General features: G+C 52.4%; 1 protein-coding gene across 2 annotated transcripts in view; it reads right to left on the bottom strand.

The window, feature by feature from the left end:
- The window catches only part of SLC24A4 (solute carrier family 24 member 4), a 171,793-nt gene extending 150,251 nt beyond the window's left edge, over window positions 1-21,542 (bottom strand). The window contains exons 1-2 of one of the 2 annotated variants that reach the window (XM_027066462.2): window positions 20,697-21,542; window positions 18,690-18,800 (exon numbers count right to left, since the gene is read on the bottom strand). In XM_027066462.2, coding sequence (XP_026922263.1) covers window positions 18,690-18,800; window positions 20,697-20,826 — 241 coding nt within the window. In that variant the 5' untranslated portion in view covers window positions 20,827-21,542. The remainder of the gene's footprint in view (window positions 1-18,689; window positions 18,801-20,696) is intronic. The other variant, XM_027066461.2, reaches the window with a different exon arrangement.
- Window positions 21,543-22,535: the final 993 nt, after the last annotated feature.

Raw genomic sequence — 22,535 nt, 5'->3', positions numbered from 1 at the left:
GCTACTAAACAGTAGCTCCTGAGGTCAAGTCCCGCAGAGACAAATCCCCATCTCAGGGAGGGGCAGTGTTTCCAAGCCCAGGCCATCTGGCCGATAGCACAAAGGCCAGAAACTCTAGCTCTCAATCTCCAGGTGACAAGAAGAATCAACAGTGATCTTCCTGGATGAGAAATATTTGAATGTGGTGCTCTTAATGCAGGAGATTAATGCGTGAGATCTCATCAATGAATGAGACTTCAGTAAAATATCAAAATCAGAAATGCCCCATCGGATCTGCATTTAGCTCTGCATAATTACGGTAAGGCAAGTCCACATTTGGGCACCCAAAGGCATCGCTGGTGATTTCAGGTAAGTGTGGGCCTGCCTCCTGACCAGGTTGGCTCCTTGAGGACAGGACCTTTGGCGGCCTCCCTAGAGAGGTGGGTGACAGATACCTGTCGATAATGGGATGGATTTATGGGAGACTGAGGCCGAGGGGCTGCTAATTACCAGATCATCCCCTTGCTCCTGGGCACACCGCCCTCACCACCCTGCACCCTGCACGCCCGTGGCAGAAACTCCAGTGTTGGAGCCTGATCTGGGTGAGGAAGACTCATGGGGGACTGCAGCACACGAGGTCCTGGGACTCTCCAGGCCTCTTTTCTTGTCCGGGCACCACACTGCAGCTGGGAGTGAACCCCTCCCTGCACAGCTCCCTACCCTGGCTGCTCCTTACCACCACCTTGGAGCTTGGAGAACACGTCCACCCGAGTCCCAGCCTTATAGATTCTGATTTAATTGGTCTGGGGGCAGGGGGGGGGGGGTGGGAAGGCATGGGTAAAAAAAAAATTTTTTTTTCAAGCTCCCCAGGTAAGTCTAAAGCACAGCTAGGATTGAAAACCTCAGCAACAGACCTGAAATTTCCTCACATACTGTAACATGCAAGGTTGGGAATAGTGGGTTGGATTGTTAGGCATTTCTCCATCCATACCCACACACCCCAAAGATTTGGAAAATACTGGGTTTAACAAGTTTAAAGCTCAGATACTCGCACACCCATGTTCATAGCAACATCATTTACCACAGTTAAAAGGTGGAAACAATCAAGTGTCCACCGATGGATGAATAAACAAAATATGGTATATGCATTAGATGAAAGGAATAAAATTTTGGGTGAACCCCGAGGACACAATGCTAAGTGAAACAAGCCAGTCACAAAGGACAGATGCCATAGGATTCTGTTTATCATGAGGTACCTGGGGTAGAGAGACAAAGTAGAGGGTGGTTTCCAGGAGCTCAGGCATGGAGAAAATGGGGAGTCATTGTTTAATGGGTATGGAGTTTCAGTTCGAGAAGATAAAAACGTTCTAGAGATGCAGTTGCCCAACACTGTGAATTACTTAATGCCGTTCAACTACAGCGGCATTTAACTTCTAAATGGTTAAAATCGTAAATTTTACGGTTTTGTGCATTTTACCAAAACAGAATGCTTGTAAGTGTAAAGGTTTCTTTTTTTTTTTTTTTAAGGTTTATTTTTGAGAGAGAGTGTGAGAGCAGGGGAGGGACAGCGAGACAGGGAGACACAGAATCCAAAGCAGGCTCCAGACTCTGAGCTGTCCGCACAGAGCCCGATGCAGGGCTTGAACTCGTGAACCACGAGATCGTGACCTGAGCTGAAGTTGGATGCTTAACCACCTGAGCCACCCAGGTGCCCCTAAGTATAAAGGTTTCTTTACTGCAGAATATTCCAGAACCTTGAACACACTGCTGCGGCCCCCTCTGTCCTCACCAGAGGCAGACTTTACAGTCTTTCCCAGACTTAATTTGATCATGGAAGTTTTCTTGAGCAGGAGATGGAGGGAGGGGGCAGACCACCTGTGGACTGGTGCTGCTCATGGAATGCTGGGTCAAGCTTCACATCCCGGAGCTCTGGTTCAGTAGCAGTCACAGCACCAAGCAAAACAGCCCACAGGTATGGTCTCTTATTTCTGCCAAACCCCCCCCCCCCACCGCCCCAAGTAAGCACTTTGACCCCCATTTCACTGATGGGGAAAGTGGAGGCTCAGAGAGACCAAGAAACCCGCCCAAGGCCACACAGCTCACTGGCAGGCCTGGGACCCAAGCCCAGGTCCAGCAGACTCCATACTGTTCTCACTGCTCTAAGAGTGGTCTCCAGAGAAGCACAGAGATCACCCAGGAGTTTGTCAGAAATGCACAGCCTCAGGCCACACCTCAGACCTCCCCCTGCATCTGCCCCTTTAACAAGGCCCCCAGGTGATCATGGGCACATTAAAGAGGCAGAAGAGAGCTCAAAACCTGCTGCCTTCCTCTCAGGTCCCTTCAGACATGATTGATTCTAAGCATTCATTTTGAGCTTGGAGCTGGGGGGGGGGGGGGGGGGCGGCTGCAGAAACAGCAGCAACATCTTCCCCGTGCACGTGGTCTGCACCCCCTCTCCTCTTTTCCTTCTTCCTGCTAATGCATTCGGGTCACCCAAAGCCCACAAGTCATTTAGTTACACCACACTACATTGGGATTTTTGCCAGCTCAGAAAAAACAAGCATAGTTTAAATGATTTCAAAGCAATTCTTTCAAGGGCTTGCCCTCCCCCGGGGCTACAGAAGAATTACCCAGAAATGGGAGAGAGAAGAGACGGGACACAAGGGCCGGGGCCAGTCCACCCTGTAGCCAACATGGGGGTGTGTGTGTGTGTGTGTGTGTGTGTGTGTGTGTGTGTGTGTGTGTGTGTGTGTGTGTGTCTCTCTCTCCAGCATGCTGCCAAATCCAAATACCCCAGGTGATGGGATTTCCCTCCATTTTCCTGGGGAGGCTGTTGGAGAAGCCAAGGTTTCCTTTGAGAGGCACTTCGGGGAGGCCAGCTGCCTGGTTCTTCCCCTCCCTGGTCTGCCGATTCCCCAGGTACAGCCTCTAGGCACCGGGTGAATCTTGCGAAACCATCCGGTGCCCCTTCCCACAGTGTTCTTTTCAGGGAGGCTTAGCTAATTGGCCAGAGCCACTTAGCTTCCCTAATCTTCACTTAAAAGTCATTCTATCTACTCCATTAATCGCCTTTATCAACACTCCTGTGGGCCTCTGGGACGTTTCCACCTCTTTCTGGTACCCGGTTTCTCCGGGCTGGGACCACCCTCCAGCGCAGAGACTATTCCTGCCTCTCTTCCACCCCTCCTGCCCTGCAGGACCCAGTGCCGTGTCCACACCCTCATCCGCCACCTACGGGGAGGCTCCCTGCACTCACGGAGAGCACAGCACAGGCATGTCAGTGGTCCCCAGGCCCCGGTGCTCGTCTCCAAATAAGGTGAGGCACGAAAGTCACCAGGACGCCAAGGGAGGCTAGGCTGTTGTCACCGGGCCAGGTGCCCACCTGAATGCCCTTTCAGGAAGAGGGCTCGGTTCCCCCCTTTCCTGCTCATCAGAGGGGGTGGAGAGGGACAGAAAAGGAAACCAGGAAGAGGCTGTAAGTAGTGATTGTCCTGCAGAGAAAGGACCCTAGAACCTTCCCTTTCTTGTGTATGCGCAGTGCTCTACATTTTATAAACTCTTTCCCGTGGTTTTGTTTAAATGCCAATGTGTGGCTTCTCACAAAAGCACCTGCAAAGTCCTGCTGGGATTCAGCCATGCTGATGTAAAGAGCGTAATAAGCCGGGTGTCCCAACACTTGAGGTGGAGTGCAAAAGGAACATGAGGGCAGGGCTCCATGCTCCGCTGAGCCGTGCTCCCTGGGGCCAAGATCCACACCTTTGTGTCCCTTCAGCTCCCCGCCCGGCAGGTGCCCAGGGTCCTTGCACGTGGGTGAAAAGAGGGGTGAGCAGTCACTCGGGAGGCGAGAGTCAATCTTTCTGACTCTTAAAACCCTTCATGAGCCAGAGGGAGTCCAGCCGCCCGAGCACGGTAGCACCTTGGGCTTCGCACAATGCAGCCACAGGGCCCGCCACGTCCCCTCGAGGACCCAAACCCGAGACCAACTGAAAACCACCACCCTTATCCCTGATCCGGCCAGGCTCTGTACCACCCTCCGTCTGCGATCACCACATCCACCACCAGGAAAATGCCGCACACTCCCTTCTGTCTAGCAAATACCCACTTGCGTCAAAGCACAGCTCAAATGCTGCACGCTTTGTGATGCCTTCCAGCCACGCTGGGCATTACAGAGCGTCATTCCAGGTCACACACGGCGAGTACAAGTCCACCTTCTCCTTCTAACCTGGGGACTCACGGAGGAGGACAGGATCTCTCCCCCTCCCCCATCCCAACATCCAACCAGCACCCCACCCACGGATGTCCGATGTCAGAGGCACACTTAGGAATATGAAATTCAGGACAGACACCAGCCGCTGTGCCCGGTCCAAGACTCTTCTTGGACGAGGGTCCCCATACAGGGGTCCAAATCTACAAAAGGAAGGAGTGCTTCCCGGGCCCCTGTCTTGGATAACGGTGGCGCCAGGGACCACCCACCTGCACCTGGGAGCAGAGCCAGCCCCCGCCTCTCAGCTTGCAAATCCAGCACCTGCTGAGATCTGTAGCCTCCACCTCCCCAGCTATTGCTCAGCTTCTCCCGTGAGACCATCGCTTTTGCCTACGTCTCGCCTAAATAATGGAGCGATAGCTCCAATTGTTTTCTCGGGCTGCTTTTTTTTGGGGGGGGTCCCCAAAAGCTCATCGGGCATAATGCCAAGTACTTTCACATGTGCCTCAGCTGAAGCTATCGTCCCACGTGGCCCGCGGAGTCATCTTCCCAAAACACAGAGCTGCTTGGAACCACTGGCCCCCACCGCCCAAAGGCCTTCGGGTGTTTACGGCTCTCGGTCCCGCACACACTCACCACAGGTGACCTGCCTAGCCTACCTGCTCACACACCTTGTGCCCCGGTTTACCGAGCACCCACCTGTCCCTCAGCCAGGGGACCCTTCATCTTCCCCCAAAGAGCTCTGGGGCCAGGCCGCCCATGTTCGAATCCCTGCTGCTCACACCTCTTGTAAAAAATGGGTCGGGGCACCTGGGTGGCTCAGTCGGCTGAGCGTCCGACTTCGGCTCAGGTCATGATCCCGCAGTCCGTGAGTTCGAGCCCCGCGTCGGGCCCTGTGCTGACAGCTCAGAGCCTGGAGCCTGCTTCGGACTCTGTGTCTCCCTCTCTCTCAGCCCCTCCCTCACTCATGCTCTGTCTCTCTCTGTCAAAAATTAATAAACATTTAAAAACTTTTTTAAAAACATGGGTATCACACCAATGAGGATACCACCACCTACCTTCCCAAGACTGTCACAGGGGCCAGCAAGGTGGTGCACATCAGGCACGGAGAACAGTGCCATTCGTGGGTCAACCCCACTATTACCCTTCAAAAGTCAACCTGCCCATCTTCAGGGACCCCTTTGATGTGGTGCACCTCTTGGTTCTGACATCCAGGACTCAACTGTCCCTCCTCTGTTCCCACCACAGGGACTGCGGCCGTTCACACTCCCCCTCGTATTAGGGGTTAACTTTGTCAACTCTGCTCCTCTCCACCAGAATCGAAGCTCCCCGGGGGCAGGGTCCACATCCAGGTCAGTTTCCATTTCCCCACCGGCCCAGCAGACAGGGTTGGCCAGTCAGCATTCACCCAGCAACCAAACATTAAACCCAAGGATGGCTTCCGACCTGAGCTCAGAGAAACTGTCCTCAGGAGGCCTCTTAAGTAGGGTAATTTTTTTTCATACAGGTGATTATTTTAACATGTAGACATGTTCAGCAAGAGCTGAACCAGCTGGCTTGAGATCAGCCCAGCTAAAATGTTGGTCCCTGAAGTTGGCATGCGTAATGGAATGAACGCAGACATTTATAGCATGAAATGAGGGAAACCGATGGCAGAGTCCTAAGGGCTGGTATGTGTGGGGACAACCGAAATGATCTCCATATCTTTCCATTCTGCCTAAAGCGTCCACCAACAGGCCCTCTGCCTCACCCAAGCCAAACACAACGCTTCGGCCAAATCCTCTTTGCGGTTTTATGGATCAATTCTGAAAAGCCCCGGATAACTGATTTTCTCTGGTCCACAAGGAAGGAAGCCTTCAAAGGGGCAAGCATCTACCACAGTTGGGCAAGCATCTACCACAGTTGTGCAAACAGTGGTAACGACATTCTCACAGCACTTTGCACTTAATCTTCAAAGCTCATAAAAGTAACACAAACACCCTTCTGCCCATTTCACAGGCAGGAAACGAAGGCTCCCGTAGCAAAGTGTCTTCTACAAAACTGTACAGGTTGTGTCAGGGCCAGAGCACAAACTGGTCTCCAAATCCCTCATTCATCACATCCCACATCACCAACAGGAAGGACCAGATTTAAAACCCACATCGGGAGACCCAATGCAGCCTGTATGGGCTGGGCAGTCTTTCAGCATCAGCCATGCAAAAGTCAACAGCTTCTCATCCTCAAAAACTTAACAACAAGCAAACAGAAGTCCAGATGTTCATTTTTTTTTTAAGTTTATTTTGAGAAAGAGAGAGAACAAGCGAGCAGGGGAGGGGCAGAGAGAGAGGGACAGAGAGAATCCCAAGCAGGCTCCCCACTGTCAGCATAGAGCCCAACTAGGGCGTGAACTCACAAACCAGGAGATCGTGACCTGAGCCGAAATCAAGAGTCGGACACTTAACCGACTGAGCCACCCAGGGGCCCCAGTCCAGATGTTCATTTTTAACTTGAACGTGAAATAAAGCAAGTGCTGCATTGACAAAATTCACCCTCAATCCTGCATCAGAGGCCAGTCCTAAACGTTTATCCTGTAAACTTATAGTTTAACACAAGTTATTTTCCAGAGATAATTTCAGCAGCAAGAATTTGTACAGCACTTGCTCTGTGCCAGGCACTCTTGTGAGCACTCTGCGTAGACTAACACCACATTCAGTGCTCATAGCCCCACAAGGAAAGTACCGTGTGGCCTCCTACAACACACACACACACACACACACACACACACACACACACACACCAGGCATTGCTCTAGAGCTTGGGCTACCGCGTGGCCTCCTACAACACACACACACACACACACACACACACACACACACACACACACACACACCAGGCATTGCTCTAGAGCTTGGGCTACCGCGTGGCCTCCTACAACACACACACACACACACACACACACACACCAGGCATTGCTCTAGAGCTTGGGCTACCGCGTGGCCTCCTACAACACACACACACACACACACACACACACACACACACACACACACACACACACCAGGCATTGCTCTAGAGCTTGGGCTACCTCCGTGAACAAAACAAACCTTTCCCCTCCCTGAGGTTAGAACACAAAGTAACTAGCTCAAGGTCAAGGTCGCCTAACTGGGAAGGACAAACACAGGACTGGAAACCAGGCAGTTTGGCTTCAGAGTCCACCTTCTGAACCCTTAATCCCTCCTGGCTGAGTGTTCTGATCTGTCCCAAGGCATCAGGCTAGAAGGGGCAGCTAAGGAGACAACAGCCACTTTTGCGGGGCAAGCTCCTGGACAGGTAGATGGATGGGGGTCTGTCCGTCCCATCACCATTGGCTGCAAGCTGAATTGACACCACATTCTAGCTAGCCTCAGAACCAAGGATGCCAGGGACACAGTCCTGCCCTCTAGGAGCTCACAGGCTGGTGGGGAAGGACTGGCAAACATCTCCATTGGTACAACCGCAATCTGTCCTGAGCAATCACCGAGCTCAGCACCACCTGTGAACTGGGGTGACTGTCCTACCTCTGGCTCAGTAGGGCCCCCGTGAACCAGTCTGCCAACTCCACCCTGGGGTCCGGTACATTTCCCAGCCCCGGCCCCCCTCCTTCTGCTTTAAAAAAAAAAAAAAAGTAATCTGATTCAGCCCTAGCCCTGGTTAAGCACAGACTTCTTGCTAAATCCCCAAAGCCTAATTACTTACTATTCTGCACGGTAATCTTAGGAGGTGTTTGTTTTCGCTCTCCCCTCGGAGAGCTGGTGAGCAAGCAGCAGCGGTTGCTAGCAAGCATTGCTGCAGGTACAGACGTGATGCTGCGATTTCCCAGGCAGCATGTTCAAGTACACTGTGCCTTCTGCTTAGCATGTCCTTCCACGGCCACCTCCTACCCTTCGAGGCTGGGATCAGAGGTCATCCCCGGGAAGGGCACCCGGGCACCCTTCCCATGAACCACTGCACTCCTTCCTCCCGAGGCAATTGCCACAGGCAGTTCTGAGTTATCTGAGCACCACCCCCGCCCCCCCCACCCCCCCCGCACCTGTCTCCCCTATTCCGTGGTGCATTCCATGACAGCAGGGCCCCAGGCCATTGAGGCTTCAGAGCCCAGCCCGGTGCAGAGTGCACAGGCACTCAGAAATGCATGTTGCATTTGATTTCTCCTGCCATTGCTAGGAGACCCAGGGCTGGAGCCCTGCACGGTGCTGAATTAGCAAAGGGCGCTGTAGGTCCAAAAACAGAGTGGTCATGCTTTCCCATCCGTATGGGGATGATCCACTGAGCAGAGAGCATGCCTTGCTTTGGCTTCTCAGCCACACAGTGACTGTCTGTTCTTTTCCCAAGGGGGGCATTCCACGGTCCTTTCAGGAGAAACTTTTGTATACTGTTCTGGCACATTTTTCTTCTTTTTTAGTAAACCGCTATGTTCCAATGTCCTCTTCAATAACGGGCCATGTTTAATAAATTTATTTTAAAAGCTTTTCTGTGGAGTTGAATGACTAGCTCTCTTCCACCCAAGGCAACACATGGCACTGCTTAATGCTTTCCATTTTTAACTTGGGGAGGAATGTTCCTCAGAGTTCAAGAGGAAGCCGAGTGGGCGCTCTCTGGATTGCGGGAGGCCCGCATGGCACCAAGAGTGGAGAATCTGGAAGTCGGGGGGTAGCAGATGGCCCAGTAGGGAGGAGAGATTGCTAGCAGATGGCCCCAATAGTTTGGATAAGGGGGGAAAAAACTTTTAATAGCCAGAGAAACCCTGAGAAAGAAGAATAAGGTAGGAGGCATCACACTTCCTGATTCAAGCTAACTTATAAAGCTCCAGTTACCAAAACAGTATGGTACTGCATAGAAACAGACAAGCCAACAAATGGAATAGGATGGAGAGCCCAGAAATAGACCACACATATATACAGTCAACTGTGTGTTGTAGTCAACTGTCCTAGTCTTTGACAAGGGAGAGGGAGCCAAGAACACTCAACAGAGAAAAAAGGGTCTCCAACAAATGGTGCTGGGAGAATTGGATATTCATATGTAAATGAATAAAACTGGACCCCTACCTTACACCGCTTACAAAAACTAACTCAAGATGGATTAAAAAGTTAAAAGGTAAGACCTGAAGCCATGATATTCCCAGAAGAAAACAGAGGGATAAAGCTCCTCAACACGGATCTTGGCAGTGAATTTTTGGATACAACACCTAAAGTACAAGCAATAAAAGCAAACATAAACAAGAAGGACCCGGTCAAACTAAACAGCTTCTGCAAAACCAAAGAAAGTATCAACAAAGTGAAGAGACAACCTACAGAATGGGAAAAAATATTCACAAACTATGTATCTCCTAAGGGGTTAATATCCAAAATACGTAAGGAATTCAGACAACTCAACAGCAAAAAAATAATCAATTTAAAAAGGGCAAAAGACCTGAACACACATTTCTAGAAAGAAGATCTACAAAAGGCCAACAAGTACATGACAATATGGTCAACATCACTAGTCATGGGGGAGACGCAAATTAAAACCACAGTGAGATACCACCTCACACCTGCTAGAATGGCCAGTATCCAAAAGACAAGGTGTGACAAGTATCGGCGAGGACGTGGAGGAAAGAGAACCCAGTGCCCTGCTGGTAGGAATGTAAAATGGTGCAGCCACTATGGAAAACAGTATGGAGGTTCCTCAAAAAGTTAAAAATGGAACTACCATATGACCCAGCAATCCCACTTCTGAGAATATACCCAAAGGAAATGAAAATACTAATGAAAGGATATCCGCCCCCTCCCTATATTCACAGCATTATTCACAACAGCCAAGATGTGGAAACAACCTAAGTGCCCGTTGATGGCTGAATAAAGAAGATGCGTATATGGAATATACACAACAGAATATCATTCAGCCACAAAAAAGGCGGAAATCCTACCATTGTGATGCCATGGATGGAGCTTAAAGGCATTATGCTAAACGAAATAAGTCAAATAATCAAATACTGTACGATCTCACTTGTAGGCGGTGGGGACGAGACAACCAAACTCACAGAAAAAGAGATCAGGCTTGTGGTTGCCAGAGGTGGAGGGTCGGGGAGGGCATACTGGAGGAAGGTGGTCACGAGGTACAAACTTCCAGTTACAAGAGAATTAAATCCTAGGGATCTAACATACAACACAGTGACTACAGCAAACCATGCTGACTGCATGGTATATGGCAAAGTTGGTAACAGAGTCAATCCCAGGAATTTTCATCTTAAGGAGAGAAATGTTTTTTTTCTTTATACTTGTCCACAGAAGATGGATGTTAGCTGAACCCACTGTGGTAATCGTTTCACAATATATGCACATCAAACCATCACACTGAAGCCTTGAACTTCTATGGGTATGTACGTCAACTATTTCTCAAGATAAGTGGGGGGTGGGAACAAACTTTTGATTGCAAACAAACCACTATTAGAAACACACCCAGAAGCAGAGCCCACACAGATGTGTGTTACTGCAATGAACAGGCACCCCATTTCTCAATGGGGTTCCCAGACAGTGGGGTGCCCAGACAGTGACAGAGACTGGAAGTGGCAGTGGAAGGCTCCATTTCCAAATCATCTTTTCCCACCCACCCATGGATAATTATGGATAAGGATATAGGCTCACAACTCAGCCCATCCAAATTAAAAGGCTCCACAGGGAATATTTAGGGCAGTGAAACTATTCTGTCTTATCCCATAATTGTGGACACACATCATCATAGATTCATCCAAACTCATCAGAAGTACAACACAAAGAGTGAATCCTGATGTAAACTCTGGACGTTAGTTTGCAACAAATGTACCACAGTAATGCAAGACGTTAGTAGGGGAAGCTATTGATACAGGAATTCTATTTGCCACTCAATCTTTCTATAAACCTACAACTGCTCCACAACAGTCTGTTAATTAAACACACACACACACACACACACACCCCTGGCCTCACTTCTTGCTAGCTAGGTGACCCTGGACTAGTTATTTCATCTGAGTCTCCTTTCCTCATCTGCAAAATGAAGACACTAACAGCACACACCTAAAAGGGAGGTTAGGAGGAGCAGGTGGTAGCCACCATGATGACGATGACAATGACAGTGACAGCAGGAGCCATGTGCTTGGGACACCTGAAACACTTAATGCCTCCATAGATCATGTGGTCTCAGTCTTACAGCAGCCCTATGAGACAGGTAGGGACTGCTGCTATCCTCAGTTGACAAAATAGAAAACCTGAAGCATAGAGAGATTATGTAAGTTGCCCAAGGTCACACAGCCGGCCAGTGGGGGGGCTCAAACCCACACATCTGCCTTCACCCCGTCAAACGGCCTTCTCCAAGAAACAGCGAGCTGGTGCTTGCTGGGGAAGGAGCCCTTTCTGGTGGCTGCAGAGAGCGCCAATACCGGGACCCAGATCTTTGGTCCCTAAGCCATTTGATTCTCTGTAATAACATCCCTACTCCCAACCCCCCCAAATGCAAAGAACGATCCCTCTGATGATGAGCTGCCATCTTCCTGGGCCTCCACTTGTGACCGGGCTGGTGGCTGTGCAAGCCCATCAGCATTCCAAGGTGGTTGGGGACCCTTTACCCAGGAAACCACCTGACTCTGCAGGTTGCCCCACCCAGCAAACCCCCTCCCCGGGCCGGAACTTCTGTCCCTGCCCCCCCTGGGGCCATAACTGGACTGACCTCGCTGCACCCAGTAACTAGTTCAATCCTTGCTTCTCTGAGTCAGGGTTTGCGTTTACGTAACAACTTTAAAACTTCAGATGTGCTGATCTCCCAAGCCTGCTGAAGCAGCATTCGAACAGACACTGGGTCAGAATCCAGACGCTGAGCCACGTCCCCAGTAGCGCCTCACCTCCACGCCCACATCCTGATGTACTTTCTGCGGCTCTAGGTCCCCTCCTCCCCCCCCACCCCTGCTTTCTCATGCTTTCCGCACCTCTGCTCCCCACACACGGGCGCCTACAGAGACCCACTGCAGCGCTCACCTGCTCAGTGACCTCATCTCCTCCCAACCCAGCCTCCACGTCAACTCCCATGTGCGGGCCCGCCCCACCACCTTCACCACCCCCCTCTCCTCCCACTGTGGCCGTGCATCAGCCCTGGCACAGAATCACGGGTGAGGGTAGATCAGAGCCAGCTTAACCGTTGAAGAGCCTCCATCAAGAGCCCACATCCACCACTCTGCTCTCCTGAAAGCCTAGGAACTGCCTCCGTGCCCAGATCTCTTTCATGTGCCCGTCACCCCAGCAGCCGTCTTTTCCCAGCTTTCCTTCCATGGACACCAAAAGTTTGCGTCCTCCCAAAATGCCTATGTTGAAGCCCTAAGCCCCGAAGTAATGATATTTGAAGATCGAGCCTTCGGGAGATGATCTAGGTTAGACCAGGTCGTGATGGCAGGGTTCTGGTCTGATGGGATCAGGGGCCTTACAGGAAGGGACCGCAGGGAGCTGGCTCTCACTCCCTCTCTCTCCTGGCCACGTGAGGGCATAGCAAAATGAGGGCAGTCCACAAGCAAGAGTTCTCATCAGAACCGGATCAGGCCTTTAGACTTCCAGCCTCTGGAATTGTGAGAAAAGACATTTCTGGTGTTTAAGCCACCCGGTCTTTGGAATTCTATTATAGCAGCCTGAGCAAAGATAGACACATAGTCATCAGCCATTTCAAATTGACGACTATTTGAAAAGCAGAAAACCAGGGGTGCCTGGGGGGCTCAGTCGGTTGAGCATCTGACTTTGGCTCAGGTCATGACCTCGCAATCCAGGAGTTCGAGGCCCATATCAGGCTCTGTGCTGACCGCTCAGAGCCTGGAGCCTGCTTCAGATTCTGTGTTTCCCTCTCTCAAAAGTAAATAAACATTGAAAAAAATATTTTAAGTCAAGAACAGAAAGCAGCAAACCAAACGAGACAAAGCAAATCCCTCCAGGATCAATGGTGGGGGTGTGAGGAGGGGGCAAAGCTCCCCTCTCTTTTTTCGAATACGGGCATAGGATATTGGGCACACAAGTGAAGAGGTAGGACATTGTGGAAGACAGAGCACTGATGACTTCAAATGTGACGGAAAAGGCAGCTAAAGGAGGGGGGAGGAGGACCCACCCCAGCTTTACAGCCAACGTGTAAAGTAACACCTCATTGTCCAGAGCAAAAAAACCTAACAGTTTTTCAATTTAGAGGTTAGTCCTGCAAGGTGAGCCAACTGCCAACATCCCAAATCTTCAAAATATTTTTTAAAAAATTTGTTTTGAGGAGGAAAAAAAATACACATTTGGCAGGATCCCTACTTAACTTGTCCTCATAAAATTCAATTAACAGATAGTTTCCCAGGACCTACAATTCACAAGCACTGTATCGTGTCTGGGGGACGCAGATAAGAAAAGAAAATAAGGACAACGGAAGCTAATGTCTAAGCATATAAGAATTCCAAGGGTATCAACTCGTTTATTTCTAACAATCCTCTGAGGTGGATGTAATTATCACCCCCTTACTGTCCCAGAAGGAAAAACTGAAGCATCTGCTCGTTTTAAAAAGCAAACAACGCTCAGTCGGGAAGTAAACCAACAATATAACAATGCACAATTGTGTCTACAAAGAACAAGGACAAGAGAACCGGTGACCAGAAGGCTATTGGGGCACCTGGGTGGTTCAGCTGGTTGAGAGTCCGACTTTGGCTCAGGTCACCATTTCGTGGTTTGTGAGTTCGAGCCCCATGTCGGGCTCTGTGCCGACAGTTTGGAGCTTGGAGCCTGCTTCAGATTCTGTCTCTGTCTCTCTCTGTCCCCTCCCCTGCTCATGCTCTCTCAAAAATAAACATTAAAAATAAAATAAAATAAAAAAGGAGCCTACTTTGGGTTGGGTAATCAGAGGAGGCCCATGGGACATGTCAATGACAACCCATTTTGGAGGATCGAGGGGGAACAGCATGGTTCCCAGAAGCTCCAAAAGTCAGCCACAGGACATGCTCGCCACCAGTCCTAATCTCACAGGTCAGAGCTAGGCCCAGGCATCCGTATTTGTCAGAGCCTCCAGGTGACAGAATCCCGGGTTCCTCCCACTCTGGTGCCACTGCCAGAGACATATACAAACTCTAGTTCCTGAAGGTTTGTCTCCACCCCCAAATTCCTACGTTGAAGCCCTAGTCTCCCAAGGTAATGGGAGTCTGGGGTGGGACTTCTGGGAGGTGACTGGGTTTGGAAGAGGCCATGAGGGCGAGGTCCCCATGGTGACAGGAGTGCCCTCATAAGAAGGGGAAGAGAGACCAGAGCTCAGATTCTCTCTCCACCCGGTGAGCACACAGGGAGGCAGCTACCTGCAAGGCAGGGAGCGGGCCCTCACCCGGAACCACGTCTGGGCTCCCCAGCCTCCAGAGCTGTGAGAAATACACATCTGAGCCACCCCGTCTGTGGCATTTTGTTAGGGCAGCCCGAGCTAAGACAGTTCAAAGTCACGGCCTCTCGTTCCTATTCCATGCGTTTTGCGTGGAGGGACCCACCTCTCTTCTGCAGTGCTCCCTCTTCATAGACTGTGAAAGAAAAATTTAAGTCCTAAGAGGCACCGATCTCTGGGGGAAGATAAGGACTTTCCCACAGACCTCAGGGGTCAAAAATGATGATGATTTTTTTTTTTTAAGCTTCCCTACATTCAAAAATGAAACCCACTGGTTTCCAGGAAAGTCTCTAGGTTATCCCAAGTCTTAGCCTTCATTCAACATTCAAATACTTAACTGAATGCCTACAAAGGGTCAGGCAGCATCCTGGCTCAGTGCTTCTGGGCCGGTAGTGTGCACGCGCATTGCCCCCGGGGATCTCCTTGGGATGCAGATTCTGATTCAGGAGGCCTGGGTGGACCTGAGACTCTGCATTCCCGACAGGCTGCCAGGTGATGCCAATCCCACTGGACAGCAGGTCTCTAGCCCAGTGAGCATCAACCCTGGCTTCATCTTGGACTCACCAGGGAGCTCTTAAAAAGTACAGATTCCCGGGCCCCAGAGCAGTGAAATCAGACACTCCAGGGACAGGACCGGAGCATTTCAGAAGCTCTTCCGGGGCTGAAAGATGTGGGCAGAGCTAAGAGTCACTCTTCTGAGCACAGAGCAGTGAGCGAGGGAGCCCTCAAGGGGAACAGAGGACAAGTAAGCTACTTTAGATGGCGACACCAGTCACAGAGATATAAGGTAATGTGATGGGGGAGGTACCCAAGCCGTGATGCGAATAATGAGATAGGAACACCAGCAAGGCCTGGGGAAGTGGCCCCAGGTGGAGCAAAGAGCCCATTTTCCACCTCGAGACTTAAGAAACCACCAGAGCAGGGTACCGTTCAGGTTTTCTGGAAAAGAAACTATTCCTTACAAAAACATGAACTTTTGTTGACTGTCCATGGGGGGCAGGGGCAGGGGTGCACTTTAGCTCTAGATGTTCTGACAGAGCAGGAAATTCTTAAAGCCCCATCTCCCCACATGCCCCAGAGACCTCATCTGGCAGACCAGGACTGGGGGTCCCCTAGCCTGGGGAGACAGATGCAGAACAGAAACCTCAGAGGATGCAAGAACCCTCCGTGGTTCTTTAGAGGCAACTCCTTTAACTGTGTAGAGAAGAGAGTGGTCACCCTCTGTCACACTCTGAAACTGTAAGTGGGAGGAAGTTCTGATCCACCTGTACCAAAGCAGCGGCCTGGGGATGGGACCCTGTAAGGGAACAGTTACAAAGAGTCGAGCTCCTGCTCGGACCAGAAGCAGAGCCCGGGACTCAAGTGTATGCCAGCCCAAGCCCAGCCCTCCCCCCCGCGGCCCCCCCCCCCCCAGCAATTAGCTTAGGGAGTCATGTGACCCAAGCCAACAGAACTTCACTACCTCCGAAGCGCCACCGGTACCCCTCCCAGCACTATGAGGTCTGGGAGGACAGAAAGCTGGAGCCTAGTAACCACCTCCCCACGCCAGAGGACTTCCGAGTCCAGAGACAGAGAGAAACTGAGTCATGACACTTCACCTTTGATCTCACGCTTTCAGAGACTGACCCAATAAATTCCCTTTGGCACTAAACCCAGTTTGGGCACGTTTTCTGTCTTTGCCCTAGAGGCCTGCCTCATCTGGAGCCCAGGACTACGCCAACTACTTCAGACCTGGTCCTCTGAGCCCCTGAAGGGTTCCCGGGGGGTTGGTGACTGTGCGCAGGGCCTCTGCCATCCTTCTGCCTCACGGAATGTTCCCTAGGTCAGGAGCCCGTCTTCTACAGGACAGTAAGCTACTTGACAAAGCTGCCTCTTAAGCTTGCTTATACACCCTCCCCAAGTGCCCATCGGAGGGCTGGACACACTACAGCAGGCGTGTGCTACGTGCTTGTGAAATGGCAGGGGGCCCGGGGATGAGGTAGCTCGAAAGAAGCCGGGAGTCAGCCCCCACCTGGGCTGCAGGAAAACTAGAGCAGGTGCAACAGAATGGGGAGGGCGTGGGATCCAGACCCAGGTGACCCAGGAATGCTCCTGACCGCCAAGAGCTCTTGGGGAGTCACTAAACTTCTGAACGTCCCATTCTTCATCTTTGCAAAAACCCTGGAAGGATAAGTGTTTCATACTCAAATGTCCTTTCACTCCATCATCCGAAGCTTTATGGAATCCTCTCTACACGCAGGGCCTGATTTCCGAAACAGTCAACCAAAAGCATAACCCACAGGTGTTCACTATTACTAAAGATATTATTTCCGATACCCTCTCTGTAACGGGGACAAGGCCAGGTCTTCCTGCCGAATAGGATGCCTGCCCCACAGTTAGTCGGGTAATTTTTGATGAGACAGTACACTGAAGATACAGAAGCAATAAGGGGGCACAGGAGACTATCCCAAGAAATGGGGCTCTGTCTCAGCCAATGTGCCCAATGTGACAGAACTTAGAGGAGGGCATAGCCTGACTAAGTTGAGGGTACCAGAAAGCCAGAAACCAAAGATGCACTGCTCCAGATTCTTTACCCAGAGTAGCAAAGTGTCCCCGGCCCTTGCGGATGGTGCAGATTCCAGCGTCTCAGGTCCCCGGAGGGCACGGACCCCAACATTAGTCTCTGGCTGTACATGCATGTGTTCACCTGTCCGGTCCATGCCTCCACCCCTTCTGGTAACGAAAGATGTCCAAGGGAGGTTAAATGACTGGATGAGCACTGTGGCTGGGAGAATTACCTGGAATTTCTCAGGGATCGATGGTCCAAGTTCAAAGTCAATCCCAGCAGCTTCTCTGCAGGCCTGTACTCACCTACCCTCCCTGCCCCCACGAGGCCTTCTCAGAAGGCATCCTGAGGGGAGGGAGGTGGATGGTGTAGTAAAACAGGCTTTGAGGGAGAACCCTGGCCTCCTATGCCCGTGGAACTAAGCATTTTAATCACACAGGCCTAGATCCCAATGCCAGCTTCACCCCCCAGAAGTCCTGTGACTTTGAGCGACTCCTATCTTCTCCCTAGAGGTTTCCTGATGTGTAGAATGCAGAGAAGGCATGCCTACGAAAATAAGTCAAGACTGCCATCCAAACCTGCATCTCTGCCCTGGATTTCCACTTCCTTTTACACACAGCCTTACTGATCTCACCTTACCAGATTCTTCCAACAACCCCAGAACAGGAAGTCCTATTCTGCCCATTTTACCAATGAGAAAACAGACATAAAAAGATAATATGGCTTCCGGGCAACTCGGTGGAAGAGCCAAGTGGTCCCCATCTACAATCTCAAGTTCCCAACGGGCTTTTGAACACTTCACCCCACTGGGTCCTTCCCACAATAGATCCCCAAGTGTTGGAGCCAGAACTCAAGCCTGGGACTGCCCCCGAGGCCTGGGCGGCTTCTATTTGCCTCACTGCTTGCAGGTACACTCCCGGGATTCTTCTTTCCCTATTTAAGCAAAACCTGCCTGTGGCAGAACAGATAAAATGTCATTTCTGGGTCCCTACAGCCTCTGAGCCCCTGGAGGAGCCTGAAGGGGAACATCGGAATTGCCGCCAGCAGAATCCATTTCCCGAGCTGGCACCATACCCTAGGAACTTCCACTGCACACACAGACCCCAGCCTCCACAGCGTCCTACCCCTGCAGATGCCCTGGCGTGCTGTGACCCTCACGGGAGGGTCATCCCAAAGTGCCACCTGCCACGGCAGCTGCATTTGCTGCCCCGAGAGTTCCATCAGATGGATACCGTGAACAAAAGGGAAAGAAAACAAAGACTCCCCCGCCCAGCCCCGGGCAAACAAAATCAAGACAGCCTTTAGGAGCGTGGTGAGAACAAAAAAAAAAATGAAATTTTAAAACTCTCCAATGTGACCTTTCCCGTTGCTGGGTAAAGAAAGTACTAGAGTTGCTTAGCAGCACAACTGATTAATGCCTGTACGTCACCTTTTCTATGCCTGACAGCTACCCTTTCCCACCCAGGTTCATCAAAGCACCTGTCTCAGCTCTGGCTGTAACGTCCACATAAGCACCATCTGGAGGCCAAATGCCTTGAGGCAAGGGGGAGACGGATTTCTTACCAGGATCCGTGCAATTCTTAGCTGTCTGAGTCCCGTTCATTGGTGCCATCAGTTTTCTGTTCCTCCATGTATCTGGTAGAACATGTTTGCTAGCAGAAGCCGTTTTATGCCCTGGATTGGAAAAGAAGTCACAAACACCGCTAGGTCAAAATGGTGCTTTCTTCCAATGACCTTACACGTCTGTATCTGGCTACATAAGCAACAGCCCTGTTTGACTACTCGAGCCACCCGTAGGGAGTGAGACAACGATTAGAAGCACAATATCACCTGCTTGCACTCGGTAATCTGTTTCTTAGATCTGGTCCATTGTTTCTAGTCCCAGATGGGTCAGCATGTGATCTGACCTTGGCCAAGAGCACTCAGCCCCTCACAGGGTAGGTAACCATGAAGTTCTCATCCAGTAAACATGCTCAGGTGTCCCTGCCCCTGACGAACTACAAATGGATTATTAGGTCAGCAAAAAGGGGGGAAAAGGTTGATGGGATCTGGCCCAGAGCTTCTCACCCTTGAAGGTCCACAGAAATCACTTGGGGACCTTGTCAAAATGCAGATTCTATGTCAGTAGGTCTGGGCTGGGCCCTGGATTTCTGTACTAACAAGCTCCCAGGTGATGCTAATTCTGCTGGTCCAAGAGCCACACTGAGTAACAAGGGACATCAGCGGTGTGGATGCCAGTGACCAAACACTGTTAAACTCCTAAAGGTAATTTCTGATCTAGCAAATAAAAACGATTCTCACTTTAAGAGCTTCAAAGTATTCATTTACCTCTCCTGATGTGCACACAGCTTCAGCTGGGTAATAACAACTCTTCTATTATGCTGACACCTAAGAGCCTCTAAGCATTTTGTTTTTTCTGGGGGTGTAACTGAGGGGAAAAATACACGGACTCGGCCCAAATGCAAAGCAGCCGGTTAAGATGTTCAAATAACCTTCCTGGGTTTCTGTTGGAAAGAGCCATTTTTTTTACCTTATGTTCTCAAATCACAAAGTTGGGGTTTTGAAAAACAGTTTAAGAATTTAATGAAGTTCCACCTGATTTTCACCTATCACTATAAACCTCTCTAGATTGTCCCTAACTGCTCAAAAAGGCACTTCCTGCTTTATCTCCACCCTCCGGGTTGCTAAGTCACCTGCATTTTTCTTTTTTTTTTTTTTAATATGAAAAAGTAAAAGGTCCACAGCGCCCAACTAAAAACTGGAGTGTTAGCCAAGTGAATGTCCTCTGAAGATTCCACATGGGCTCACATCCCCCACTCCACCCCCAAACAGATCTTTTTTTTTCTAAGTTTCTTTCTCCACCTCAGATTTGCATATCCTAAGAGACTCCCAAATCACTCGGTCTTGGATGAAGGAGTGCGGCTTCTGGTTCCAGACACCAGTGCTCTCCCACCGTGGGGATTAAAAGGAGTTAAGCGATGCTGAAACATGGCAGAAACCTCCCCAGGGGATTGCCCCCCGACGTCTTCAGGGTTTGGAGAGGATGCATCAGGACCCCCAGGGAGCTCCTTTGGCCGGCGGGGGGTGGGGGGGGGGGCATGGATGAGACCCAGTGCCCAGCCTCAGAATCCGGGTTTTTGAGAAACGCGGAACACAACCCTCTCCGCTCGCAAAATTGGAAAACGGACCACTCAGTTCGGTCCTCCCGAAGCTAAGAGAATTCACACCTGAACCCCGCCCCTGAGCCGCCCGTTCCCCCACGCACTCTGGGGACAGGACTCGGGAACGGAGGGGCCCCATGTTCAGGCTTTCATCTTAGTAACACAGAACTGCAGCCGCGTCCCGAGCCCCCAGGGGCCGCGCGCAGCTCAGGGAAACGGGGACCACAGCTCAAAGCGTCGATGTCAGCCCTCCCGGGTGCGCTCTACCTGCCGGGTGGGGAGGGGACGGGACCGGATGAACCCTTGGGACCAACGTGGCAGGGAAGGAAAGGGAGACGTCTCGGAGCTGCCCGTCGGCTTCCCAGCCCAAGCCCCTCAACTCCCGGGGCGGGACCGCACCGGCACCTACCCAAGCTGCCAAAGAGGCCGGACGCACAGCACACCAGGGCCAGCACCGCGCACACGAAGCCAACTTGCCGCGGCAGCATCTCTCGCCTCCTGCGAACTTTGCGCGGCCGGAGGGGCCCGCGGAGGGCCATCCTGGAGCGCCTGGGTGCCGTCCCCGGGAGAGGATGGGGAGCTTCGGCGGCCGGAGTGCTAGCTGTGGCCGAGCGGCGCTAGGGCTGGAGCGGGCGAAGCTCAGAGGCCAGAGGCTCCGGGCCAAAGCTTCATGGCCCGCGGGCGAGGTCGGCGGGGCGGCTGGAAGAAGGGAGGTGGGGGCGCGCGGCGCAGCCGGAGCTCAGAGTCCCGCGCGCGGCGTGCGCGCTCCGCGCACCATGGCTCCGGGGCGAGGAGGCGATGCCGGCACGGTGGCGCTGGCGGCCCTGGTCCGTAGGGCTGGCGCAGTCGCGGCGCTGGAGCCGCTACCTGCCCGCTCAGCCTCGGCGCGCTCGCCCGGCCGCGGCCCCGGCAGCAGCGTCCGGGGGCCCCCGCGGGGAGCACTCAGTGCGCCCCCGCGCCCCACGCCGCCGCTCCCACTCGCAGCATTCTCCCCCTCCAAGTTTGTCGGCGGCCGCCCAACAGCAGTGCCCCCCTGCTTCCCGGCGAGCCAAGCCCGGCGGCCCAGCGCGCGCAGGGAGAAGGCAGACTGCTTCCGCGGGACCCGCGACCCTCGCCGCGAGTGGCCTCCACGCCAGCCCTCCCGGGGGCGAGCTCTCCCCGGGAACTTTCTCTCCGGCTGCCAGCGCCTGCGTCTGCGAGGCCGTGGCGCCTCCCGCCCGCAGCTCTCGCCTCCCTTCTCCTCCCCTCCCGCCCGCCTCTCACCCCCCTCCCCAGCACGTGTACTCCTCCCCGAGGGCGCGCTCGCCCGTGCGCTCCTCCCTTCCCCCCGGGGAGGCTCAACTACTGACCAATATAATCGCCCGCCCCCCCCCCCCCCCCCATGGAGCCGAAACAATCCCTTCTCTACCCTCGGAGGCTGCCGCAGAGAGGAACAGGTTCTGGCAACGCAGGGACTCTCGGAACGAGGGTTTCTGTCGCGCGGCCGCTCCTGTGCGGGCTCCCCACGACCCCCGAGGCGACCCGCGCCCCCCGCACCGCCGCCTCCCCCTCGGGGCGGGAGATGCACGGGAAGATTAATTGCTCGAGCGGAGCTGACAAACAGGCTGGCACCGAGCCAACAGGCGCCCGCGCCCTCCGGGACCCGCTCCTGCAGGGCTCTCGGGGCGGGCGGGGGGAGCCGGCGGCGGGGACCTGCAAAACGCTCCGGGTCAGGCAGAGGAAGAAAACCCCAGAGTTAACGCGGCCCCGCCACCCAGAGTTGAGCTTTTGATGTTCTGCAGCCTTGCCGCTTTGCAGGGCTCTGTGGTTTGGGTTGGTTTTTTCTCCTGGTCTCTGACCGGCTCTCTAGGGTAAACCGCTTTAAAAAATGGGGCAGGAGGGAGAAATTCAGAAGACCAGCAGCTGGAGTGGAATCCCGGTGCAAGCAAGTGGTGGGGCCCTGCGAAGGAAGGGCCTCAGCCCAGAGGGCTTGCGACTACCCCTGGGACTGACTTCCTTCCCTGGCCAATTCATCGCACACCTAGTTAGGACCTGCTAGGGATTAAGTCCACTTAAAATCCTTTTTTTGGAGCAAGGCCAGATCTGTTTAATTAAATAAATACACACCCACCGTGCGCAGGGACCTGTGCCAAGTGGCAGCCAGCTAACAAAACAAAACAACCAAAAAAAAATGTGTAAGATTCTGCCCCAGCTTTCAAGGAACCCTAAATCAAAGGGGAGCCGGACCCTCGGATAAACTACTGTTTAA

This window comes from Acinonyx jubatus, chromosome B3, assembly GCF_027475565.1.
Source record: "Acinonyx jubatus isolate Ajub_Pintada_27869175 chromosome B3, VMU_Ajub_asm_v1.0, whole genome shotgun sequence".
Taxonomy (NCBI): domain Eukaryota; kingdom Metazoa; phylum Chordata; class Mammalia; order Carnivora; family Felidae; genus Acinonyx; species Acinonyx jubatus.
The sequence above is the reverse complement of the archived record's forward strand: the minus strand, read 5'-3'. Positions and strand labels throughout refer to the sequence as shown.